The following is a 24,877-nucleotide window of genomic DNA, read 5'->3' as shown; positions in this document are numbered from 1 at the left end:
AAAAAAGAAAGAAAAAAAAGAAAAAAAGGAATTAAATTTAATATAAGCTTTCCTTTAACAAATCAGTTCATAAACTTAAACTGTGACAAAAAAACATGAAAAAGGAAATAAAATACTCTGTCAGCACTGTCTGGACAGGGAAACAAAAATAAATGGCGGTCATCTGTTTCATAACAAGTACCGAAAGATTAAATTAAATTAGATGTAAAAAAAAATTCTTAGCCTTTTCTCTGCATCATTATAATTTTTAAGGGCTGTGAGCCAACGAGAAGGCGAGCAAATACTGACATCTAGTGGCCACGTTGTGAAAACACAACGTGAGTCGGACTTCAACAGCATGCTAACAGGCAGACGTAAAAGACAAAACCATAGCGCAAAATTAACGTGAACCCAGAGTATGTGCACTATCAAAGAGACATCAAGACCAATTCATGAAAATCTACTTTTATTTGGATGCAAAAACTCACAACTTAAAGCAATACTTTAGCAGAGGAGAGGAATACTGATTGCTGGTTATTGTATGTGTGACTGGCTGTTTTTGTCATCTTCATTTGAAACATTAGAAGAGGACAACTGAAGCACTGGTAACAAACACTCAAAAGAAAAGCTGTTGGGTCGAGGACACTGAACATTATCAGAGGATTATGTCAGAGCCCTGGCAATAGATTGTGGCATTTGTTGTCAGTCTCAGTCCAGTGCCGTTTTACTAGCAATTTTGGCAGTTTAATCCTCCTTGTTGAGTTTGTGTTTAGTTACGGGTCAGAACCCACAAAGGTAATTTTTTAAGGTCCTCTGATAATGTTCACAGCCATAGAAGTTGTTGGATTTTTGTTACATAGAAAACTATCTGCACTGTTTTAGCTGCCTTGCACATAGCATTTTATTTCTCAACTGTTTTGTCAACTGAGAGTGGTCTAGATTCACAGATGGAAACAGGGACTGTGTAAAAACTCAGTCTGAGGTAAAATTCTCCAAGAAAAACAATAAAAACATACACAGAAAGCAAAGCATATTAAAGCAAAGCCTAAAGGCCTAAAGTAATAGTAATACTCAAGACTGAATATAATATATCTATTTACTTTACTGTAAGGTAACTTAGGGTAGTTGTCACATTTTGTTCTCTTAAATCTTGCAATATAAACCAATGGTTTTGATCCACAGTATGAGCTACATTCCATTATGTTGTAAACAGAAATATACACAAGGCATCTACTCGAAAGGATTGTATCAAAATGTTCTAAAAATATCTCTGGTTGGTTTCACAAAAGCAAACTGTATCAAAAGCATTGGCTGAGAGCAAGCAATAATAATAATAATAATAATAATAATAATAATAATAATAATAATAATAATAATAATAATAATAATAACAATAATCTTTTTTTCACACAACGAAAAGCGGGACAACCAATCACGTCGCTTTGATTGTGGACCCTACTGAGTCCCATACGGCACATGCAATCCATTAAACTCAACACAATCAAAAACACAATACAGAAAAATAAGCTTTACAGCTGAACATCAGAGAGACAACCTTAGTTGGTCTATTGTGCTTCATACAGATTAGGCCTGGCCTGTCTATACAACAATCATGAGCTTTGTTACCTCACAGATGCGTTCAAGCTACTGTTGTAAGCAGAGGCATCACAGAGCAGAAGGACGACAAACTTTATGGAACAATTCTGACGAGAGTGATATGAGAACAAACTGAATGTCACCGCCCTCCAGGTTGTTGCTTTTCTCTGCGAGATCGCCCGTTTCCGTGCTGCCCTTCGCGTTTTGGGGTTCTGTTTCTGGCTTTTGCCACTTTTGCTGTGGCTCTGTGACGCCTCTGAGGGAACATTTAGGATGTTGTTTTCTGTAAACACCACGGGCCATTAGAACTGCCACACGCAGCCTGGACTAAAAAAAAGACGTAAATACTTTTAGTTTGCACAGAAACCCTAATTAGCCTAACTTTTACATTCCTATGTTCCATAACATTGCACATGCCTTTAACGAATACTTAGCACCATGCAACCTGAAAATGACGTGACTCAGGCCTTCTGCAATGTTTTTTTTTTTTTTACATTGAAAGAGAGTCAGTGAGAAAAAAGCTAGATGTTGGTTAATATTTTACATCAATATAGTGGTACATATTAGGCTGGTATTTGATTATCTCTGTAAGATTCAATTATGCTGGCACTTATACTGTAAAGGGCCCTTATTTTAAACACTAACTTTCTTAGAGTGAATTTTCTTAAAGCAAACTCTAGTGCGAGAGATCTGACAATGCCTTACTTCTACTATAACCTTTTGATAGCTGTACAATCATTACATAATGGAGCTATTTCAGACCAAGACTGAAACAAGGCCTTGACAACTCAGACCTCTGAGAGTCAGTGTGATGCAGAGTCTCAGCAGCACGAATGAAGCAACACAGAGACCGTGGGCTTGGATTCGAACAGGCCTGCTGGACAGACGTTAAAACAGTTTTCGATGAGGATTCTGTACAGCAACATTAAGCACGGTCCCATATGAACGAGCCTGGTTTGGGTGAAGAGATCGACATGGTTTGGGTTGTTAAAGGGTGAGATTGTGTGACAATGCTAGGTAAGGTGGTGCATACCACCACAGGTGGTACGGTGTACAGTGGTGTGTCTCGGTCTGGGTGCACGGCTGTCGTGCTCACGTTATTCTTCAGCGGAGCGAGACAGCTGCTTCTCATACAGGCTGAGGACATGATGCACGAACTGGTACTGCTCACAGGTCTGGATCATTCCACCTCTGACAAACACACAGAAGGACGATGGAAGAAGAAATTGGTCTTTGCATCTGTAGCTGGTAAATATGACCAAAGATCTTGAAAAGTAACATTATAATATTGATGCTACTATGTGTATGGATTATTTTTCACAGTTATTAGTGAGTTATCGATGGTTGGGGTATGCACTTAGATTTCAATGGTCTATATTTGAAAAACACCTTATCCTTGTTTGCATAGTGCATCGCGAAATAATACATTCCTCTGGGCATGTTTTTTTTTTTTTTTTTTTTTTTTTTTCATGTTGCAATCAGGATTCAAGGTATTTTATTGGCATTATAGATGACAGATATAGATAAACGGAGGAATTTTTAACCGAAGCACAGGTGAGATGACATTCTTTTAAAACCGAAAGACGTTGAGTAAATTTACAACAATTCCTATTCTATTCAAGGGCATTATCTGTAAGACCCCATGAGGTTTTGTCTTGTGTGTTGGAGCTAAATAAAGTAAATAACTGTGAGGCTTGACCTTGCAAGCAGAACTATAAACAGACTTGAGTAGAAGAATAGAGGCAAAAGCTTATCTCACCTGTCCAGACGGAGCTGGCAGGTGGCTCGCAGGATGTCAACCACACCCTCAGTCCTCAGCTGTTTGCACAGGATGGAGGTGGCAATGAAGCAGCCAGTTCGACCAATCCCAGCACTGTGGGATGCAGAGTTAGAGGGAAATAGTCTGAGACTTAGCAACATGCTGACTCATTCAGTTTTGATGAAAAGCTTAACCTACTACAAAGGTGGCACATACTAAACTCAATTTGTTTTTTGTAAAATACAAGAGTTTTTATTTTAATATTAAATATACATTGTCACTTTATTAAAGGCTGTTTAATTATTGTACCTGCAATGGACAATTATTGGGCCACTGGATGGCAGGGATTCCTCTCTGGCTCCTTCCACTTGCTGGACCAGCTCCAGCAGGGGCGGAGCCTTATCTGGGGTCTTCTGATCCGGCCAGGAGGTGTACCAGTAATGCCGAAGGGTGCGCTCCTCTTCCCCGCACTGGTACATGCAAACAAACATACGGAGCCCCGCGAAATGTAGACAAAATCTTGTTGTTCAAACATGCACAATTTGCATAGCTTGCTTGTTTTGTCCGTTGGGCTGGTTCAGTTTTGTTTTTGTACATCTGTTGTGCTCCATGTAAATCCGGATTGTTGTGTTACCATGACAACAGGTGATGCAGAGCATGATGTGCAATAAATAAACAAAACTTCTTTTGGGGACAGCGCCGTGCATTATCAAATCAGTTTTCACAATTTTCCGAGAAATACTTTGTCACTGATCAGCGACGCTACAAGTACACAACACATTAGCCGGAGAGCGACAGACAGACAAGCAAACAAAACGCTTTTAACTCACGGCACATTTTTGTAATAATCCCTCGATGCTTATTAGTCAGCTGCAGGCTGCATTAGCAGAATCATGTTTTGTTTGTCAAGAAGCAAGGCCGCCGTGACCCCAAATCAAATATAAATCACAAAGAACACGGTAATAACAGCAAAACATATTGCCAAACCAGAATATCGTTCACCGCCAAACAGATCTGTTGTGGGAAAAAGAAAACTAATGCTGTTATAACAACATGGCGAATCTAAACATTATTTCAAGGCTTAAGCCAATCTGATTTCCTTTTCATAGGCAAAATAAACAGATAATGTGAATAGGCCAGGGTGAGTTTTTGTAATCTCCCAAGAATTTTCAGATGTTCATTTAATGTGTTTAACATCCAAACACTACAGTTTAATAAAAAAATTAATGAATTTATTGTATTTATTTCAATGTAATGGAAAAATTACAAAATAAATAAATTAGTCATTAACTTTCCAAATTAAAGACTGTGCCATTTCATGAGACAAATATTTTAATGCAACCAATATTTATGTCTCACCTAAATTACTGTGTACCTTCTTAGTCAAAAGCAGCACCTACAACAAACACACTATTTACCAAAATAACAGGTTTAACTTAAGTACTTGCTGTTGCTCTTTAATAAAAATGCATGAACATTTCTCTTTTGTATGAATTACCTTTAGAGTAAACACCCTCAGGCTGTAGTCATCCTCTTGAGTTACTGAGACAACGGCGATCTCTATGCCCTCATGGGTCACAGTGTCCTCAGGCCAGTACTCTGCACATTTCTTCTCAAGAAAACAAGAGAACGCACACACACAGGTACCATTAAACTAATACACTCTGACAGATACAGTCATCTATCCCTCCTTTGCTACATAGGTGTGTAAAAAGCCTTATAATTTATGAGTGTTTTATCCCAGTTGAAAACAGTTTCACTAAAAGAAAACCAAAAAAGCTGACATTGTGTCTAGGAAACCATTTTCATGCTGACTTGACTATATGTCTTTGATCTTTAGTCTAATAAACGACCTTCAAACATCACAAGAAACCTCTGATACCAGATGCTCTACTAAGTTTTACTTTGCTAAAGAACGTACCAGCACCACCACACATCCTCCAACATATACAACAGGGGGATGAGCTCACAGAGTTTGGTGGTTAAAAAAAAATGTCTTTGTCTCATTTTATCAAAGCATATGGTTCCTGTCTCAGCAATGTTTATCAGATTCCATGTTTATGCTTCTTAGGGGGGGACATAAAATGTCGCCAGACATGCCTCCCGAGCAACTCGTTGGTCTTTGGTTACATATAATTGCTGTGAAGAAAGAGCTGAGGCTAAAATAAATCTTTCCATTTACTGGGCTGTCTATGTTCTAACCCTCACCTAGCGTCATGAGATATGGATGATAACCAAAAAAAAGTGGCTGGGTTCAGGCTTAGAGAGAGGGCGAGGAGCTCAAAGTTGAGCCACTGCTTTTCTGTGGCTCAACAGAAAAGCAGTGACATTTGAAGTGGTGCGGGCGTCTGATTAGGATGGTCTCTGGTGCTTCAATCTGGATTTTTTTCCGGCCACGTCCCAACTGGGTGGAAATCCTGGGAAAGACCCAGAACTCGCTGGAGGGATTATCCCATTTTGCCAGGGAACATGTTGGGATTCCCCCAGCATGAGTATGAGGATTTTTCTGAGGAGGATGTTTGGATTTCCCTTCCGTATCTATTGCCCTCATGACCTGATCTGAGATAGGATTAAGATAATGAATGGATGGATATGCAGTGATAAAAGTGAAGCAGAAATTACAAAAAGGCTTCAGTAACATTTTCTCTGGTAATTGGTGGAGGTGAGAATAATTGTTAAACTGGTTGTTTTGGCAAATAAAGTAACTTCTGAATGTGAATTTTCCTCCACTGCGTTAATGTATTCATGATAATCATTGGATTATTTCTTTCTTGCATTTTTCAAGAGCAATTATGCCACTGAGAATTAAAAAAAAAGATTTCATTATAAGGCTTTTTACTCATCTTTACTATGGACGTCTATAATCGAGGAGGGTGCAGGAACATAATCATCATTCCTGTCTCCACCTCGTTCTTCTCCTCCAGATTGGTGATCATCACTATAATCGGGCTTCTCTCCTGCCACACCATCCTCCAGAAGTCTCCCACTGTGTTCACAGTGGGGCCCTGCGTGGCAATGTAAGCTTGTTCCTCATCCCCATAACCCTGCACAGGCACGGGGAAACATGGCGAGATGGGACAGTTATCAGCAAGAAATAAAACAGCAGTTTCACAACCACATCGCTGCCTGGTAATGCAAACATTTTCCCTTACTTTGAGATAATTCGCGTTAATGTAGGTTGAAAGAAAATCATCTTCATCCTGTGACTTCAAGATGACTCTGCTGTGTGTATCTGTAGGTGGACGGGGTGACAAAATCATAAGAGCATTGACTGGTTTCACTGAATGTAGCTAATTTACCGTTACTTAAGGGGAGATATACAAAAGCTCATGTACTTTCATTTGCGATTATCTTGATTTGCAGGCATACTTACTGGGTAAAATGGTCTTGTAGCGATTTTTTCTCACAAGCCCTGGGTAATTATACTCCTTAGGGTCCACAAAGTTCATGGGAGTTTCCTGCCAGTAATGAAAGAACAGTTGGTGCTAGAAAAATCTATTCAGGCATCCCCTTCTGCCAAACACTAAGAAAATAATATCCAAAGACATGAAGTCATCGGCTGCCCTTTGCAGCAAACTACTGCCGTCTAATTGTACTCGACCTACGGGGTTTTGCAAGCGCTTGTGTGATATCGAGTGCAAATCTTCATGCCTCACAGACACTGAAATCCTCTGTGGGGTTTTTTTATATGCAAAAAAAAAACCAAAAAAAACATTTGTAGCCCTCCATCCTTCGCCCACTGACAGGCGCTAGAAAAGCTTACGGGTGTGCGGTGAGCTTGGTTGGGTGGTTGTGCATGTGTGGGCGTGTACATTAGCGCCTGCGTCTATGAATGCGTGTCAGTGTCAGCGTATGTCTTTTCCGGTGAGTCTCTGCTAATCTAAGAGTGTAGGTGGCTGAGCTGCTGTTGCTGCACTCACATAAAACTCCGCCTGCAGGCTCTGGTCATCCATGGCCCTTGTGTGCAGCATGGCAGGGGTCAGGACGTGCGTTCCCTGTCGGAGGTACTCCTGGGCCGACTGGTCTCGGGGAGAGAGCTGAGCCCCGTAGCCGTAGGGCTCCGTGCAGCCTGGCGTGCACATGTCCAACGTCAGAGAAACATTGGAGCCTCTCCTGTGGGATTCAGCCAGGGTTAGTTGGCACAGATGAGGAGTTTGTGCACTCATTTGCTGCATAAAATTACAAATAAACATCATTCTGTCTCTCTCTCTTTCACCACCTAGAAAGGCTTTTCTTATGAAACAGCTCTGTGTGCGGAATGCCTCACTCTGACCTCTCCTGAAGCCCCACTGGGGTGACGGTGAGGGTGGAGGCATCTCCTTCCATCCTGGTGTCTGTGCCCATGTCAAAGATGGGGGTCTGAGGCACCGGGTCGAGCTCCATCAGATCCTCCTGGGCATCAGTCCACTCTGACAGGGTGAAGGAGGGTTGGCGGCTCACAGACTGCCGCCGATCACCGATCTCTCTGGAAATTGTTCCTGACGACCACAAGCCGGTTCCATAACACCACTTAAACACCATGTGGATCACCTGAGACAAACAGAAAAAAAAATCAACTTGCTGATTCATCGATCCAAAATGCACAAGAGGGGCTGAGATCTTGGGGTTTAAGTCATTAATCTCTTTATATTTAGCTTCCAAAGATGCAAACTTTATTTTTTGGTAATGCATCATTTGTATACAAACGATGCAATACCATGAACTTTTACTGATTATGTCACATTGCAGGTTTTCGATGTATTTTATTGGTATTTTAAGTTATGGACAAACATAAATAAGTGAGTTTAAGAAATGGAAAGAAAAAGATACATGATTTTAAATACATATATATAAATCTGATTGTGTGGTGTGCATTTGTACACTCTAAACCTTAGTCGATAGTTTACAGATGACTTTTAACTTAAACTATAGCTGAAGTTTACTGAGCCTTATTGATACCAGCTTTAAACAAATCTTGAAATATTTTGTGTCCTTGTCTCTGCAAAACCATGCTTTTGTAAAAGAGAGGTGAATAATGTAAGTCTTAATATTTATTACACAGCACTGAGAGATTTTAGCATCAAAAGTTATTCTTTAAGATTTATTAGAAAATTTATGACATAGAGACAACCAATTTCAAACAGACTTTTGCTGTGTATTGAATCTGTTATAAAGACCTAATTTTATCATTTACTGGATGTATATTTAATTCTCAGTTTGATCTTAAGTCAATTTGTTTTCTTTCAAAACTTAATATAACATATTCAGGTAGAGACAATATTTCAATATTTAGGAAATCTTTCCCCACAAAAAGCACAAAAGTCCACAAAATATTAAATATAAAGTATTTTACCATGATAACAAAGATTGCCACTCCAATGACTGCAGTGCCGCTGACAATCCAGTAGTGCTGTGTCGTGTTTTGTACCTCTTTCATCAACACTGCAGACTAAACGATGAAGAGGCATCCACAGAAACAGTTAGTTATATAGGTTTCACATTCAAAATTAACAATGGGATAAAGGATCAATACTTACATCCATTCCAAAAATTGCTTGACATGGTAAAAAAAAGCCCAAGTAGAAGTCCATGACCTGAAGGGCTTTGTATAAGGAAGAGACTGGTCCATTTCCTTCCAGCACAAAGAACACCCAATATCCCTGGGAAGAGAGAAAGGGCATTCAGATGACATTCTCCATCTCGATCATTGGTGATCCCAAAGCATTCCCAGGCTAGAAGAAGTTTAATTTATAGTTCACCCAGTAAGTTCAAGATCTGTCTCAGGGGCTCCTGATTGCACCCTAACAAGATGCCTAAACTCCTTTCAATGCAGAGGCTTCACTCTAAGCTTCACCAGGATCTGGAGCTCATCAGCCTATCTCTGAAGTTCAGCCCAGTCACTTTATGGAGGAACATAGATTTTTTTTTTCTGGTTGCAAAGCTCATTATTTGGTGCATATTTCATGACCATTGGTAAAGGGTTGACAAATGAAGAATTAATTAGCAAGTTTTGCTACGTTGCTCACCTTTTTCTTCACCTTGACAACCAAAGCAATGACCACATCACTGCAGACGAAACCCCAATCTGTATCCATTTCCTGCTTCACCTTGTGACTATTCGAAGACAAAACACCAGGATATCTGAACTCCTTTGCTTGAACCAAATGTTGACCTAACTCAGAGTGAACAGTTCACCTTTTTCTGGCCCCCCTCTACAGAATCCACCTAAAATTATGGTTGGTTTGAGTTCCTCATGGGCAAGTTGTTCAGGGCTTGTCCTGGTAGGTCTACCTATGCCACTGGGCTTACTGAAGCAGTCAGACAATGAGCAACCTGAAGACCTGTATTATTGACACACCATAGGAAACCAAAAACTTTGAATGAAATAGGGACCCTACTGGACCTGAGCAAACACCTGGTCAGGTGTTTGCTGGTCCTGGAGCCTGTGGGGACGGAGCCAAAAAATCCACAGGAAAGCTTAACCATGTGAGCCCACCACCTGACCAGGAAAGATGAGTGATTTGGGAGCTGGATGGCAGGCGAGGGTGAGAACTATAGGCTACACCAAACTCTTCGATGATGGTGTTGCAGTATCAGTAAATACAAAACCTTAAATTACTTTCCAGTTGGTGATGGCTGTTCCCAGCTGCTGATAGAAATTGTAATTTCACTGCATTTCAGTTGTATCAAGGACTCTATTGCAGTACTTCTCCACTTGTCTTCACATTAATCAGACATGCGGTACATAAAAAAGATGTAGAAAGATGGGAAGTAACACCACAGAAGTATAGCAAGTAAAATACACGTACAAAATCATGTATTTTGCACATTAATCAAATTACAACTTTGGTCTGATGTGTAACGGTGGTACTTAAGAAAAATGCATATTATTTGATGTACATACTGTGACTTGAGAGCTGATGAACAGTGCAGCCCAGCAGTGAAGCTCCACCACCAATGCATACACTTTGTGGATAAACACTTCCTCTCCCTCCTGGCTTTGGCATCCATCTTTGCAGTCAGACACACCGTCCTTTTTAGCGGCTCCATCGCCTATCTTTTCCGCCTTTGTGGGTTCATCCAACCAGACGGGGTCCTCATCGGGCCTCAGGAAGATGGAGTCTTCAGTGTGGGAACGAGTGGAGCTGCTCAGCCGGCGGGTCATGATCCCCCTGTGGAATGAGAGTTCTTGATATGATTGTTCTTTTAGCGATAAAAGTTATATTTAAACAGAACAGAAAGGAACAAAAATGAGAAAGGAATTTTAGGACTTCATCTAGATGATTGTCCAGTAAAGACAGTAAAAAAAAAAAAAAAAATCTTCAGCTTTCTGTTTGGACATTTTGATGGTTCAGTGACTTGGAACATTGTCTGAGATGTTTAGAAATACATTCTTGGTGTTGAAAATGTTGTTTCTTTTTACCTTTCCATGTGGCCATCAAGGTGTATACATTTTAAAATGTTCCAACTCTATTGTTTTCACTGTTCATACACGTGCTTACTGTATTCATGAAGTTATGAACGCAGGGGTGGATCTAGACAAATATTTATGGGGTGGCAAGAGGGGGGCAGGGATTTTTTTCAGGGGTGGCAGCATATGCCAGTATATATATATACACAATAAAGTACAATAAAGCTGATAAACAGGTGAAGAACCAAACTAGACAGAACCACTTCTGATTGTTTGCCAAGCCAAACATCCAATAGAAGTTCCACCAAGCCACTACTAAGGCACTGGGATCAAGTTTCTTGACACAGGCAAAACAAGGTTCAATGTCCAAACTTATTGATTGGTCTTGGTGATTTATTTTCCTCTTTCACCAAACAATTACAGAGATCAAACTTTCATTTGTTCTCATTCTACCACTCTTGTTCTGGTAAAAACCATCGGCCCAAAACCCAAATGCCTGCTGGTACTTCACCAGGCCCCTGCACTTATAGAAAGTGGACTGACCCACATTACTACCTGTCTAAATTTAGAAAATAAATAAGAAAAATAATAATAAAAAAAATAAAATCAACAATTATCAACCTACAAATAAACTCTGTAAATAATACAAAAAGTAGAAATTTAAGAATAAAGTAACAAAATTCAAATGGATAAAGGAACAAAGGAAAAAATAGCTAAAACATCTTCTATTCCGCCTTTTCTCGCTCTGTATGTCGACATTATACACGACCCGTTGCCATGGCAACCGACAGACAACAGCTCAACGAGCAGAGTGAGCAGAGATTACCGATCAGGGGAATCAACATCAAAAAACAAACATTTACCACACAAAAAAGTAGCAAAAACACTAAAACAGAACATCCAGTCTGTTACATTATGTTGTCAGGCTTCATGTCTATATTGTCATTATTAATAAGTTTTCGCCTGACTACCGCGGTTAGTTATTTAAACAGCTGCTCTACTGATGACTTGGTGGGCGGGTTGTTTAGTGCTAACGGAACCAAAACACACTGAACTGCGCAGCACGTGCTAAGGTTATCAAAGTCAATAGCAGGCTAACAGTTAGGCTAGAATAACTGACCCACTGCTCACATGTTCAATCTTTTCTCTAAATTAAAACGTTTTCCTCACCTGTGAAATCTGAAGCCTTTATTACCATTATCTATGGTTGAATTAACTGCTAGACATTGCGTCTGTTGTTCTGATTCTTTGCGTGATTGTAGTAGTTTCCTGTCCACTGATATTCCTGACTCAATGGACAGCAATGGCGCATGTGACTTACAATAAATCACGTAATGTCCAGTCCAGTAATATATATACAGGTCCTTCTCAAAAAATTTGCATATTGTGATAAAGTTCATTATTTTCCATAATGTAATGATAAAAATTAAACTCATATATTTTAGATTCATTGCACACCAACTGAAATATTTCAGGTCTTTTTATTGTTTTAATACTGATTATTTTGGCATACAGCTCATGGAAACCCAAAATCCCTGTCTCAAAAAATTAGCATATTTCATCCGACCAATAAAAGAAATGTGTTTTAATACCAAAAAAGTCAACCTTCAAATAATTATGTTCAGTTATGCACTCAATACGTGGTCAGGAATCCTTTTGCAGCCTTCAGTGCGGCATGGAGGCCATCAGCCTGTGGCTCTGCTGAGGTGTTATGCCAGGATGCTTTGATGGCCTTAAGGTCATCCAGAGTGTTGGGTCTTGCGTCTCTCAACTTTCTCTTCACAATATCCCACAGATTCTCTATGGGGTTCAGGTCAGGAGAGTTGGCARGCCAATTGAGCACAGTAACACCATGGTCAGTAATACCAGTGGTTTTGGCACTGTGAGCAGGTGCCAGGTTGTGCTGAAAAATGAAATATTCATCTCCATAAAGCTTTTCAGCAGATGGAAGAATGAAGTGCTCCAAAATCTCCTGATAGCTGATGCATTGACCCTGCCTTGATAAAACAGTGGACCAACACCAGCAGCTCCCCAGACCATCACTGACTGTGGCTACTTGACACTGGACTTCTAGCATTTTGGCATTTCCTTCTCCCCAGTCTTCCTCCAGACTCTGGTACCTTGATTTCCGAATGACATGCAAAATTTGTTTTCATCCTTTTTGGATCATTGATCAACAGTCCAGTGCTGCTTCTCTGTAGCCCAGGTCAGACGCTTCTGCTGCTGTTTCTGGTTCAAAAGTGTCTTGACCTGGGGAATGCAGCACCTGTAGCCCATTTCCTGAACACGCCTGTGCAYGGTGGCTCTACTGTTTCTACTCCAGACTCAGTCCACTGCTTCCCCCAAGGTCTGGAATCGGCCCTCTCCACAATCTTCCTCAGGATCCGGTCACCTCTTCTTGTTGTACAGCGTTTTCTGCCACACTTGTTCCTTCCCACAGAGGTGCCTTGATACAGCACTCTGGGAACAACCTATTCGTTCAGAAATTTCTTTCTGTGTCTTACCCTCTTGTTGAAGGTGTCAATGATGGCCTTCTGGACAGCAGTCAGGTCGGCAGTCTTACCCATGAYTGCGGTTTTGAGTAATGAACCAGGCTGGGAGTTTTTAAAAGCCTCAGGAATCTTTTTCAGGTGTTTATAGTTACTTTGTTGATTCAAATGATCAGGTTCATTTCTCGTTCAGAGAACCTTTTCATGATGTGCTAATTTTTTGAGACAGGGATTTTGGGTTTTCATGAGCTGTATGCCAAAATCATCAGTATTAAAACAATAAAAGACCTGAAATATTTCAGTTGGTGCACAATGAATCTAAAATATAAGACAGTTTAATTTTTAGCATTACATTATGGAAAATAATGAACTTTATCACAATATGCTAATTTTTTTAGAAGGACCTGTATATCCATCAATGCTGCTGGCGCTCTGTCCTTCTCTCGCACTTCCCGCTACTTAGCAGTGGGTGTCAGGTTACATAGTGCTGCATTCAATGTTGTCGGAAAAAAGAGTTTCATGCGCTTAATGCCATAACTATTTATTGAATTCATTGTCGCTAGCTGGGGTGGCAACAGGGGTGGCAAGGCTCTCGTTTGGGGTGGCAACTGCCACCCCAGTAGATCCGCCCCTGTATGAACGTGTATGGCAGAAAATATTGCCCTTATTTCACAGGCCTATTCACATGTGCAGCGAAGCGACATAGAGTGGGTCTCATCTCCGGTTCCTCTTGTCTCCTTTAGATGGGACTCTATTATGTGAAAACGCGCATGTGCGTGTGTGTGTATTGTAGAGAGATGAGTCAGGGGTAGCGTGTTTACAGCCCTGTCCGTCACCTTGGCAACAGAGTGGCACTCATCCCTCTCATCCGACCCGAGCATTATCATGTACTGATGGCACACACACAGTCACACACACCTTTGTAACAGTCAGCAGTGTATTCAGAGGCTCTTTCTGCCCTCCACTTTTATCCTTCAGCCATTAATGAAGATGTTTTGTACATTTGGCGGATTACCACCACGTGGTTTGTGTGAATGTGTGAAAGCGGAGGCCTTTGAGAGCAGTGATGTGCTGTGTTTTTTTTTTTAATTTTTTATTCTGAATGTGTTGCTGATCGCTAAATTTGTCATGTGTGAGTTTGGAACCATTTTTTTTATCAATGACAAACAGCTAACAATGAATGTTCCCTCATAATAAAAGCACAAAGCAGCAATGGAGATGACTTACAGGGAGTTGAATTAACTCAGTATAGCCTGTACCCTTGTCTTAACAAATGCTGGGATAAAAAGTACTAATTCATGGGTTTATTGCTGAAATTTAAAAATACTATGCTGCGTTTTTTTTTTTTTTTTTCTGCAACACTAAATATACACTTTTCAGTTGTCACTGCGTTTTATATGCATGGCAGCCATATTGGATTGTTAGATTGGGGTCTGTGAATGTCCTTTCAATTTAGTGGGACTGTTATGTTTGTTTTTACAATTTGAAACTTTAAGTTTTCAACTTCTGAGTAAAAATGATCTGATTAACTGAACCATATTTTTCATCACGGAACATGATTTGTTTTCTTTGTGCGACGCTGAATACGTTGTTTTCATGACGCAAGAAAACAGATTGAAAATGTCTGAATCAGATATATATCTCAGTATGGTGTTGTCAAAAAAAAAACACTTAACTACCACTTCTTAACATTTTGAGCATCTCTCAATCTGAAAGAAATATAACATTCCTTGCTGTTTCGTGCGTGCAGCTCTAGCTGTTTCTATGGTACCTCTCCTCCAGTCACCACAAGGGGTGCTAACGAACTTACCTACAAGAGATGGCAGGGAACTGGTGAAGGAGGCGGATCACATGATGGGTTTGAATCCTGTATCCTGTGGCAACTGGTTGTTGTCAGCCATTGTGAGGCAGAGTTGGTTCTGAAGGACATAAGACAACAGCCGTGTGTTGCATCGCTGGATTTCAGATTAAATTAAAAAGAACACAAGAATGACAGTCATAGCTGGATCCAAAATAAAGTAACATCACTGTGCCCAAATCAGCTGGTCACACTGAGGCTTGCTTCATGAACCAGTTTCCTTCAGATGTGGATCAAGATAGCTCCATTTGTCACCTCCCAGTTGAGGATGATGATGTAAGGTGACACAATAAACTGTCAATATCTCGTTCCTCCTCCTCCCGCTCCTCGTCTTTTCTTCCCCTGAGAGGGAGGGGAATGATTCAAGCCAGACTTTGCCGACACCCTCAGAAACACATTCAGATAGCTCCAGTCACATCAGTATGCATGAAGTGAAGCCTTCCCCGCGCTACTATCCTCTCTCCTTTCCACTGTCTCTCCCCTCCTCTCCTTCTGTGCCACTGGACCCCAATGGCCGAAGTGGGTGAGCTCAGCGGAATATGAGACCACACCAGAAGCTGAAGATGCTTTTCTGTGTGCTGGTTTGAGGAAGAGAGAGTGCAGGTGATGAACAGAAGGGAGCTGCTTTGAGTCCTTTTCTTTCTCTCTTTTGCTCCCTGTGAAGGTGGTTTTGAAGTGATGACGCCAGCTAGCCCTGCTCGTAGCCATGGCAATGGGCATACAGGCAATGTATATGAAGCATGCTCACAAACACACACGGAGCCGGGCACACACATCCCAGGATCTTGTTGGATGAGAGAAAGTTCAGCATCCTTCCGTTTTTAAGCGACAGGTGAACAGGTAGATGAGAGGAAGGAGGGGTGAATGGGAGGATATTTTTTTGTATGAAGGTTGTTTCAAGCAATGACGCAGTGAGGTTGGCGTTTCGGTAACTGTGGCAACCAATACTCTGTGTTATGCGCACATACACGCACGCGAGTGGGCAAATACACCATACACACACACACACACACCCCCACACACGCACCCCCACACACACACACACACACACACGCACACACACACGCACGCACACACACACACACACACACACATACACACACACACACACACACAGGCACGCACACACACACACCTGAGCAGGTATGCATGTGCATGAAAAAAAGAAAAATAAACACATCAGCAGTACAAGAGCAGCAATAATGTCTATGTTTGTATAAAAAAATTGCTTTAGTTGCTGAGTGAGTTGTTAGGAGCATTTATTGTCTGTATATGTTTTGATAATTACATTTTAATAAGAAATTACAAACACAAGCAAAAAATACATTCGTTTAATTTTTGCTTTGTGTACTTAAACTTAAATTCAACATATATTGAGAAAAAAAGCTACCGTTGTTCGACCTTTTTTTAAAATTGATGCATTTTTTCTTTTTGCAATGAAAAAATATGTGGGTCAACTTATTTAAAGTAAATTGAGTAAACAGTCCCTCCTACAGCATACAGTGGTCAGAATTGGGTGCCTTTGTGTGAATATGAAAAAACAAGCCAGGTTTTCATTTTTCTTTGCCACTAGTTTTGTCAGAGTATTTTTTTTAAATTAATGTAAATTTCTATTAATGCAGGTCCAGTAATATTTTGTATTTTAAATGAAAATCAACATTTTTTGGGTTTGGTTTTTATTACATCATTGCATTTATCCAGAAATCTAGGGAGGATTTAGAAAAAAGAAAGGAGAAATATATTTTTCATTTCTCTTTGAAAAATATACTTCTGTATTTCAATCTTAATCATTTTCTGTTGAAACATTTCTATCCCCTGGAATGATTAGAAATATATATTTTCTTTTGGAATTGCAGGATTAACAGACTGAAATAATTATGCTATGAATTCAGTTATTTTTCCAAAACTTTCTCAAATGTTTTTATGCCAACAAAAACATAAATCATCAGATAAGTTCATTAAAGTTTTATTTATATATGACATTTACATTCCCTTCATTTTTTACTTATTAATTTTACATTATTTTCACTTTAAATTAGATTTTTACCTTCACTTAAGCATAACTAAAGTATATTAATTCCCCTTCCATATAAAACATTAGTCAAGTTGTTAATATAAACATAAAAAAGTACATGGTGAAAACATAATCAGCACTGATCTCAGACCAAATGAAATTAAGGAAAATAAGTCAAACTGGCTTCTGATTCAGCTTAAATTCTGTTTGAAGGTCTTCTTCTGTAGAGTCCTTACAAACATCATCTTCTAAAATGTGTTTCCTTTAAGGAGTCCATCTGAGTCGAAACACAGTCATACAACAACGCTGTGGCATCTGTTTGAGAAGCACCAGGACTGACCGAGAGCTGCCAGATGTGTAGAAGCTCAGGAACAAGGGGAATTAATGCGGTGACAGCTGGCTCGTGCTTTAATGGATATTTCTGATTCTTTGGAATTATGTCTGGAGATGTATCCAAATAAGCTGATCTGTCCTATTTTTCAGTGTTTTATTTGATTTGTCTGCCATTAACAAAATAACCCTTTCGGATGGATGGTGGGAGTATTTACAGTTTCCGGGTGAATAAAGAGTGAGTATTGCAGTGCTTATGTAGCACAGAGAGACGAGGTAGGAGGAAGCGCTTGCAGAAAGTGATGATGGGATGGTAACATGAGATAAAGTCATGAGACCTGTCTCATCAATATGCACAAACACACACCGACACAAACTTGATATTAATAGACAGGGAAAAATCACAATGACCTTAAAATGAAACATCCTGCAAGTCTGCAGCTTTCCCCTGTTCATCCTAAAAATAATCAATCAATCCAGTCTACAATTTCTGGCAGTGACTCAAGCAGGCGTCGCAAAGACAAACCTCAAAAAAAAAATTTACTTAAGGCCACAACTAATAGCTAGCTAAACTGTGTGAATAATTAGGATGTGCTGCATGGCAAAGTGATTTTCCGGGCTGCTGGAGATAAATCTGGATTCCACTTGTGTTACATGACTTCGCTGCATCAAAGCTCCAGTGCAGGAATGGCATCCTCTGGCAGTCATTCATACTAAGACAAAACACCATTCATATCACGTACATGCTACGGTGAGTTAGAGTGACCACACAGTGCAGAGCTGGATGGATTAGTAATGAATCATGCGGGGAGGTGGACTGTTGCATGTCTCTATTTGGCAACTCCCACATAGTCACATGGAAATTTTACAGAAAATCTGCGTTTTGCTCATGTTCAGAAGATAAAATATTTATGTCGCGGCAACAATGAGGAGCCAACCTGTTGGCAAATGGTCTGTTTCATCAGGGTGGGAATGTACGGAGCAGGAAAGCTGTGACACATCCATACCTTTTTCCCCCCAGTCAGGATAGTAAAAACCATGGGGGCTTTTGGTGAGGATTTGGTATTCACCTCATGTCGCACAGCCACAGAGTGGGGGAAAGACGGGAGAGACAGGGGGAGGGCGGGGGAGGGGCGGAGGGGGGTTGATATGCTGGAACAGTCATAGCCTGGAGTCTGGTTTGGATGAGTCTCCTTACCTGGCTGAGCTCGTCTTCACATCACCATCTGCTGCTCTGCTCCCCTCCGAGTCAAAGACCAGGAGCCAAACACCAACTAGCACGCCAATCCCTTTACTGCTCCTCTGTCTGGGAAAAGAGGGAGCGTGTTTGCATGTGAGAAGGAGACAGACTGACAATGAGAGGCAAAGAGGGAGAGAGAGAGTGACAGAGAGAGAGACTCAGAGGGCGTGCATGAGGTTTGGAAAGGCAAAGAACACAAACATAGCTGTTTGTCCGGTTGTGAAGATGAGACGGAGGAGCCGAAGTGTGATGGGCTCTCTTTTGTTTGTATCCTGGAGGAGAGCGAGATCCACAGGCAGCAGCTTCGTCTAGGTATATGCAGCAAGAGGCTGTGTGGTAGCCTTGGCAACAGAGCTAGAATGAGAGAGAGTCAGTGAGGGAGCGAGCGAGAGAGGAAGAGAGATAGAGAGAGCGACTGAACGTGTGTATGTGAGTGTGTGTGTATGTTTATTGGCAATTCTGAGGGGACACAAAACTGGTTCTACACACCTCTAAAGCCACAACATAAACCATTTCGTTTTCAGAATGAAGCCAGTGTTATTACATTCATCCCCAAAGTGGCTACATCGTAGAATTTTTTTAAAAATTTACCCCGGGGCAGAACATAGACCCTGATTGGTGCCCAGCTTTATTAAACCAACATGAATAAACCACAAGCTTGGATTGGGCAGCAGTAAATGTCACATGCCATCTTGCTTCCATCAGCACTCACCTCTAGACCGATTGTGAATCACACTCCACATTACAGATCAGAGCAACTTGTGTAGGTGATCAGCCTTTGCCCCTTGATTCCACCCCTTTTTGGGGTGAAAACAAGCCTTCACCTTTGCCTGGCAGTGATGTTGCATTCAATTTAATCTGAACTTGAAACTGGGAATGATATCACAACCAATGGTGTCCCTGTAGCAAGTCTGAAAACCAGCGGCAATTGTGGATGTTGCACATAGCGACTGATATATGAATTTAAGGAGTACAATCAAAGTCATTTTGCATCTGTGTTACTCAAACATATTCTCTGATAGAAGTTGTTTAGTCATATGTTTGAAAAAAAAAGATAAAAGAGATTTAAATATGAACAGCAACTACTACATAGATAACGCTATATACACTGCTCAAAAAAATAAAGGGAACACTTTAACATTTAAGTGAACACTGAAGTGTTCCCTTTATTTTTTTGAGCAGTGTATTATTTTTAGGTTGAGGTAGGTTAGAAACTTTGACCTTTTAAGTAGGAATAAATCAGAAACTGTTTCTTAAAGCACAGTTAAAAAGAAAAGCATTCTTCTTCTTCTTCTTGTTGTTATTATTATTATTATTATTATTATTATTATTATTATTATTATTATTATTATTATTATTATTATTATTATTTCTTTGCGCAAGAGAGACTGTTGTCACTTTGCATAAAGCCATTTTCAAATCCTTGAAGTTCAAAATCCCGAAATCCAAGTTTTCAAAATCAGTTGTCATGCCACCAAACCTTGATGGTTTCTTACCAAATCCAACCTAACAATCTGAGTTAGCTGTGTTGCTCACAGAACTTAATAATAATCCATTAATAACTGATTTCATTAAATCGATTCCACACAAACAGGAAATTCTGAGAAAGGCCTTGAGATTACCTTGTGCAAGCAAAACCTAACTCACAGGGAAAAAAATAACCAGAAAATCCCACAAGATTCAAAACAAAGGACAGTTTAATTATTTCCACTGCTGTCTAATCTGTGACAAATTGTGAATTTATGTGGATATTGATTGGATATTGTCTGTGCAATGTGCATTCCACAGACGTTTTAGCAAAGTAACTACATCATCATTATTTAACTTATTTAGCTCAATAACTAGAACAATTCATGATGGGTTATCCATTGACAGAACAACCAAATAAGTTATCAATGTAAAAAAAATCCCTCCAGCTATGTGGAAGCAGCAAACTTCGGTAACACTTTATTTGAAGGGGGGGTGAATAAGACTGTCATGACACCGTCATAAACATGACATAACACCTGTCATGAACATGAATAAGTCTTYATRAATATTTATGACTGTTGTCATAAAGCGTCATTTGGTAAATTATAACACTTTTAATACAAAGTTGACATTATTCAAAATGTCTTTGTTATGACAACTTGACATTAACCAAGAAATMATTACTGTTTAAACTTTACCTTTAATAACATAAAGTTACCTAATTTTTAAAGTGCAATCAGTAATACTTTTATAACAAATTTATATCAGTGATGATTTATTGGTTAATGTCAAGTTGTCATAACAAAGACATTTTGAATAATGTCAACTTTGTATTAAAAGTGTCATAATTTACTGAATGATGCTTTTTGACAACAGTCATAAATATTCATGAAGGCTTATTCATGTTCATGACAGGTGTTATGTCATGTTTATGACGGTGTCATGACAGTCTTATTCACCCCCTTCAAATAAAGTGTTACTCAAACTTCCTCTATTTCAAGAACCAATGACACCAGATGCATATAAAGCAACGGCACCAAAATGCTGCTGCTATGTAAATACATGTCTTCCAATGTTTCCTATTTAATATTTTGCAACATAGCTTAATTAATATATGACAGTCACTGACCTCCTAAGTGACAAAGACGTGAGTGTGTGTGTAAAGAGGAGAGAGTCACATCATAACACATCACTGAGCAGTGAACACCCCCGACTGTCGCCTCCTCTGCTCCAAGCTGCATACTCTGCCCACCCACCTCCGTCTCTTATCTCAGCCGCCCCTCCTGCCCCCCGATCACCACTACCCAGCTCTGTCCCCTCCATCATCTTCATCATTTCCTGATACCTACCTACTCTCTCTGATTCTGATTTTCTTTTTCTCCTCTAAGACTGATTGTCATTTCTTGTCTCTCCCACTCTTAGTGAATCGTGGTCTCTCTCTCTCTCTCTCTCTCTCTCTCTCTCTCTCTCTCTTTCTCTCTTCTTCCTCTCCCTCCTTCCTGCCTGGCCATATGGTATCCTTTCCCCTGTCATCTCTCTGAACTCACCCGCAGAAAACAGCAACTATAGGATCAAAACAAATGCTAGGGCAGGAAATACAAGCACTGGATCTTACTTTTTGAAATATTTCTCCTTTTTTTTGCAAAAAAACCCTAAACTTATATTTACTTATATACTTATATTTTATATTATGGAAGAAATGCAAAGATTATTTTTAATGTGCAAGTTGGTGCAAGTGGGTGATGTATTGTTAGAACATTTAATGTTTTTTTGGTATCATGCAAAATATACTTACTTTTTGTAAATAAAACATGTTGTCCAGTCCCTGGTTCTACATACTAAAGGTTATACAAATCATAATGCTGCTTAAAGACTCAGAAATCTGGGCTGCATTATTTCACATCTTGTTCAGAATCCATACATTATGGATTTGTCAAACATAACTTGGATTACTGATTACTCTGAACTCATGGAAGATGCTTTGAAACAGTTTGAGAACAATGAAACCTTTAATCTTTTTCATAGGTGTGCTTGTGATTATTAAACAAACCTTTTTAAATCATAAAACAATGTTAAAGCAGTATCAATTAGAACAAACATTATAAAATAGCATCTGAAAGAGGCATGCTTATATCTTTCAATGGAGAAACCATTTATTTCCATTTATTTGCAAAACAGCAATCGGAGCCTTTTGTAATTGCTGACCAGCATTTTTGAATGTTTCCACTGGTGTTTGACAGTTTATCTTTTTGTTGATGAGCTCCATGTGTTTGTGGCTGCAAGGTCTTCTTGTCAACATCCTAACATTTAACTTTCTCCAAAGATTTTCTGTCTGATTCAAGTCAGAACTTTAGCTGGACCTCTCTCCAGAATTGTATTATCTACAGTCAGAGGAAACACGCTGATAAAAGTATTTAGGAATCTGTCAGCGTCCCACTTTGTGACTTAGTAATATTTGCTCTTTTAACCTTGGGTAAATTTCTCAAATTCCCCAGATTGTGAGGACAGCTTTTGTTCACAAACCAGAGATTTACTTTAGTCACAATCAGCTCTGAGGTCTGACTCAAGTCATTTCAAAACATATTTGCTTTGATTTTCTTTTGCTGAGTTGACTTGGACCAGGTCTGGAGAGTAGTAAGTTAAGAAAATGAGTAATGTAAATGACAAAATAACAGTAATCGCAATATGTTACAGTTACAGAAAAAGAAATGTAATCAAATGACATGTTTTATTTATAAAGTTGCACATGGTTAAACATTCTATTACATCTAATTATCTTATTTAAAAAAGTAAGGCAATATGTCCATGAAAATTTTTTTTGTTTGTTTTTACACTTAAATTTTGCAGTCAAGGATAGTGATGACCTGGGTTAATGTGAGATTTCCAATTGCAAGTGAATGCATCATTGAATGCATGCATTTTCTCCCATCCTTGACTGATAGCAGAACACATCCCTAAAATAATGAAAGCATTACTGCTGAATGATTATGTCACATGATTAAACAGCATTTGATGACTATTATAAAAGTCAAAGGAACAGGCGTTCATGTGAGTGAAATCTGCTGATAGTGAATATAGAGTGTACATCCGAAAGCTAAAGTTGTAAGATACTTGAAGCCAGATCCCACTGTGTCGAGATGAACCAAGTGTAAAGACGCCAGCTGCGTTTTTGAAACACAAAGTTCTGATTATAATTCAGCACCCAAGCGAGATGGTGATATATGTTGGGAATTTGTATGTTTTATGAAGCCAAGTCACTACGAAATGACTTTAATAATTGTCCTAAGTTTACACAAAGGAAAAAGGAAAAGTTAACGTTCGCTGATCCTTGTGCAAAGAATCAACAACGAAACCTCTGGAATCTTCAGGCGCCTGTGACATTAGAAATGTTTATATCTTACAACTTAGACGGATCTGGTCGCACTTCTTCATCTTGGTAAGTTTTTTTAAGTAAAAAGAAAAGCATTTATGATTCACTTCACAGTAATCTGTCAGCCTCTGTATGTCTCTCCCACGTGTCCATGTCTTTGCCCCGCTCCAATCAGCTAAATGACCTCCAGTGGCCTTCCTTATCTTCTCAGCCTCTCTCCTTTGTTTTTCCACAAGGACAAAAGTATCATCTGACCTAATTAAAGAAAAGAGAAAGAGAAGCCGCTTTCCTGTGGCCGTGACCAGCCCTGAAAGAACATCTTAGCATGACTTTCCTATTCCCTGAGCCATTTCACTCATTTTATATACTATTTTTATTTCACTAGCAGATGCTGCAATTGTGGTTGTGGGAGTGAATGAGACACTGCACACAATCAAACCAATGAATATAATTCCACATAAAAGCATTTCAGCGTTTGTCAAAGAGACAATAGTGCAGCATTCCTGTGGTATCAAGTAGAGACATCTAGTGGTCTCATCGACTCACTGCAGGTATTTTCACAAATGAAGGAAATACCCACATAGGTGTCATTGTTGCATATCTGTGGAGCATTTAGCCAAATGATATTTTATGTCACAAATTCTAACAAGTTAATTAGGCTTGTAGTCTTCCCGACTCTTACTAAACTGATGCCAATCTCAGATTTGACTGTGACTCATCGTGTCACATCCAAGGCGGCCCGTCTATCTGCAGCCGTGCTGCACAGTCTAACACAGACAGACAGTCTAATCTCGATGCACATTTGCATCAGAGGGAATTAGGGAGCTGTCCTGAGGTCTGTGGGGGCATGCTATCTTTTTTCGTACTGCTAAACGAAATGCGGTTCCTACCCGCACGTTTATTATGACCACATTTAACACGAATTTGGCGTCAAAACAAACAAAAAAAATTAATTTGTCTGTGGTGACATGATAACACTTCAGAGAAGGTTATATATATCTTCATATTTGCAAGTTAAAACAATAAATGCAAATTAGAGGCTTTTGACACAGGACGTCGTGTGATTTCATGCAGACAGATCTGCTAACTAAAACTCTGTTCACAGTTAAAACAACTCTGCACTTTCACTGTCCACTGCCTGGACGCTCTGAAAAACTCTGAAACAGAGAGAAACAGCAATGCCTTGTGATTTGTAAATTCGCAAAAGGCCGACGCATGTTTTCGGGGGGATTTTGAAACTGAAGATTACAAATAATTATGCTCGTGAAAGTCAGCAAGCATCTAACAAAGCAGCCGTGTTTCCTGGAAATGTGCAAAACCGTGACCATGATGAATATTCCTCTCACATTTTGTGAGTTTTATAACCAGGGGTTGACTTTCTG

General features: G+C 39.7%; 1 protein-coding gene across 2 annotated transcripts; it reads right to left on the bottom strand.

The window, feature by feature from the left end:
• Nucleotides 1-428: 428 nt before the first annotated feature.
• On the bottom strand, nt 429-19,009 carry LOC103466167 (protein tyrosine phosphatase non-receptor type 5). 2 transcript variants are annotated; one of them, XM_008411570.1, is made up of 15 exons: nt 18,857-19,009; nt 18,614-18,721; nt 15,024-15,132; nt 10,218-10,485; nt 8,851-8,973; nt 8,667-8,762; nt 7,608-7,864; nt 7,255-7,447; nt 6,708-6,792; nt 6,487-6,566; nt 6,241-6,378; nt 4,833-4,943; nt 3,644-3,804; nt 3,335-3,448; nt 429-2,766 (listed from the first exon to the last, which is right to left on the bottom strand). In XM_008411570.1, exons 4-15 carry the CDS (start codon nt 10,476-10,478, stop codon nt 2,673-2,675), a joined length of 1,713 nt encoding a protein of 570 aa, XP_008409792.1. In that variant the 5' UTR covers nt 10,479-10,485; nt 15,024-15,132; nt 18,614-18,721; nt 18,857-19,009; the 3' UTR covers nt 429-2,672. The 2 variants fall into 2 exon arrangements, with proteins under 2 accessions (XP_008409792.1, XP_008409791.1); XM_008411569.1 differs by having other exon boundaries at nt 18,614-19,009.
• Nucleotides 19,010-24,877: the final 5,868 nt, after the last annotated feature.

Source organism: Poecilia reticulata, linkage group LG6 (assembly GCF_000633615.1).
Source record: "Poecilia reticulata strain Guanapo linkage group LG6, Guppy_female_1.0+MT, whole genome shotgun sequence".
Taxonomy (NCBI): Eukaryota; Metazoa; Chordata; class Actinopteri; order Cyprinodontiformes; family Poeciliidae; genus Poecilia; species Poecilia reticulata.
Note: the sequence above shows the minus strand (reverse complement) of the source record. Positions and strands in the feature narration are given on the sequence as shown.

What these genes read in the sequence shown, in the direction of transcription:
- LOC103466167 (XM_008411569.1), bottom strand. Translation starts at nt 10,478, where the DNA reads ATGACCCGCCGGCTGAGCAGCTCCACTCGTTCCCACACTGAAGACTCC. An exon ending in AAGCAATTTTTGGAATGGAT is followed by an intron (nt 8,763 to 8,850) that starts GTAAGTATTGAT and finishes TTCATCGTTTAG; the next exon opens with TCTGCAGTGTTGATGAAAGA. An exon ending in TTAACGCGAATTATCTCAAA is followed by an intron (nt 6,379 to 6,486) that starts GTAAGGGAAAAT and finishes GTGCCTGTGCAG; the next exon opens with GGTTATGGGGATGAGGAACA.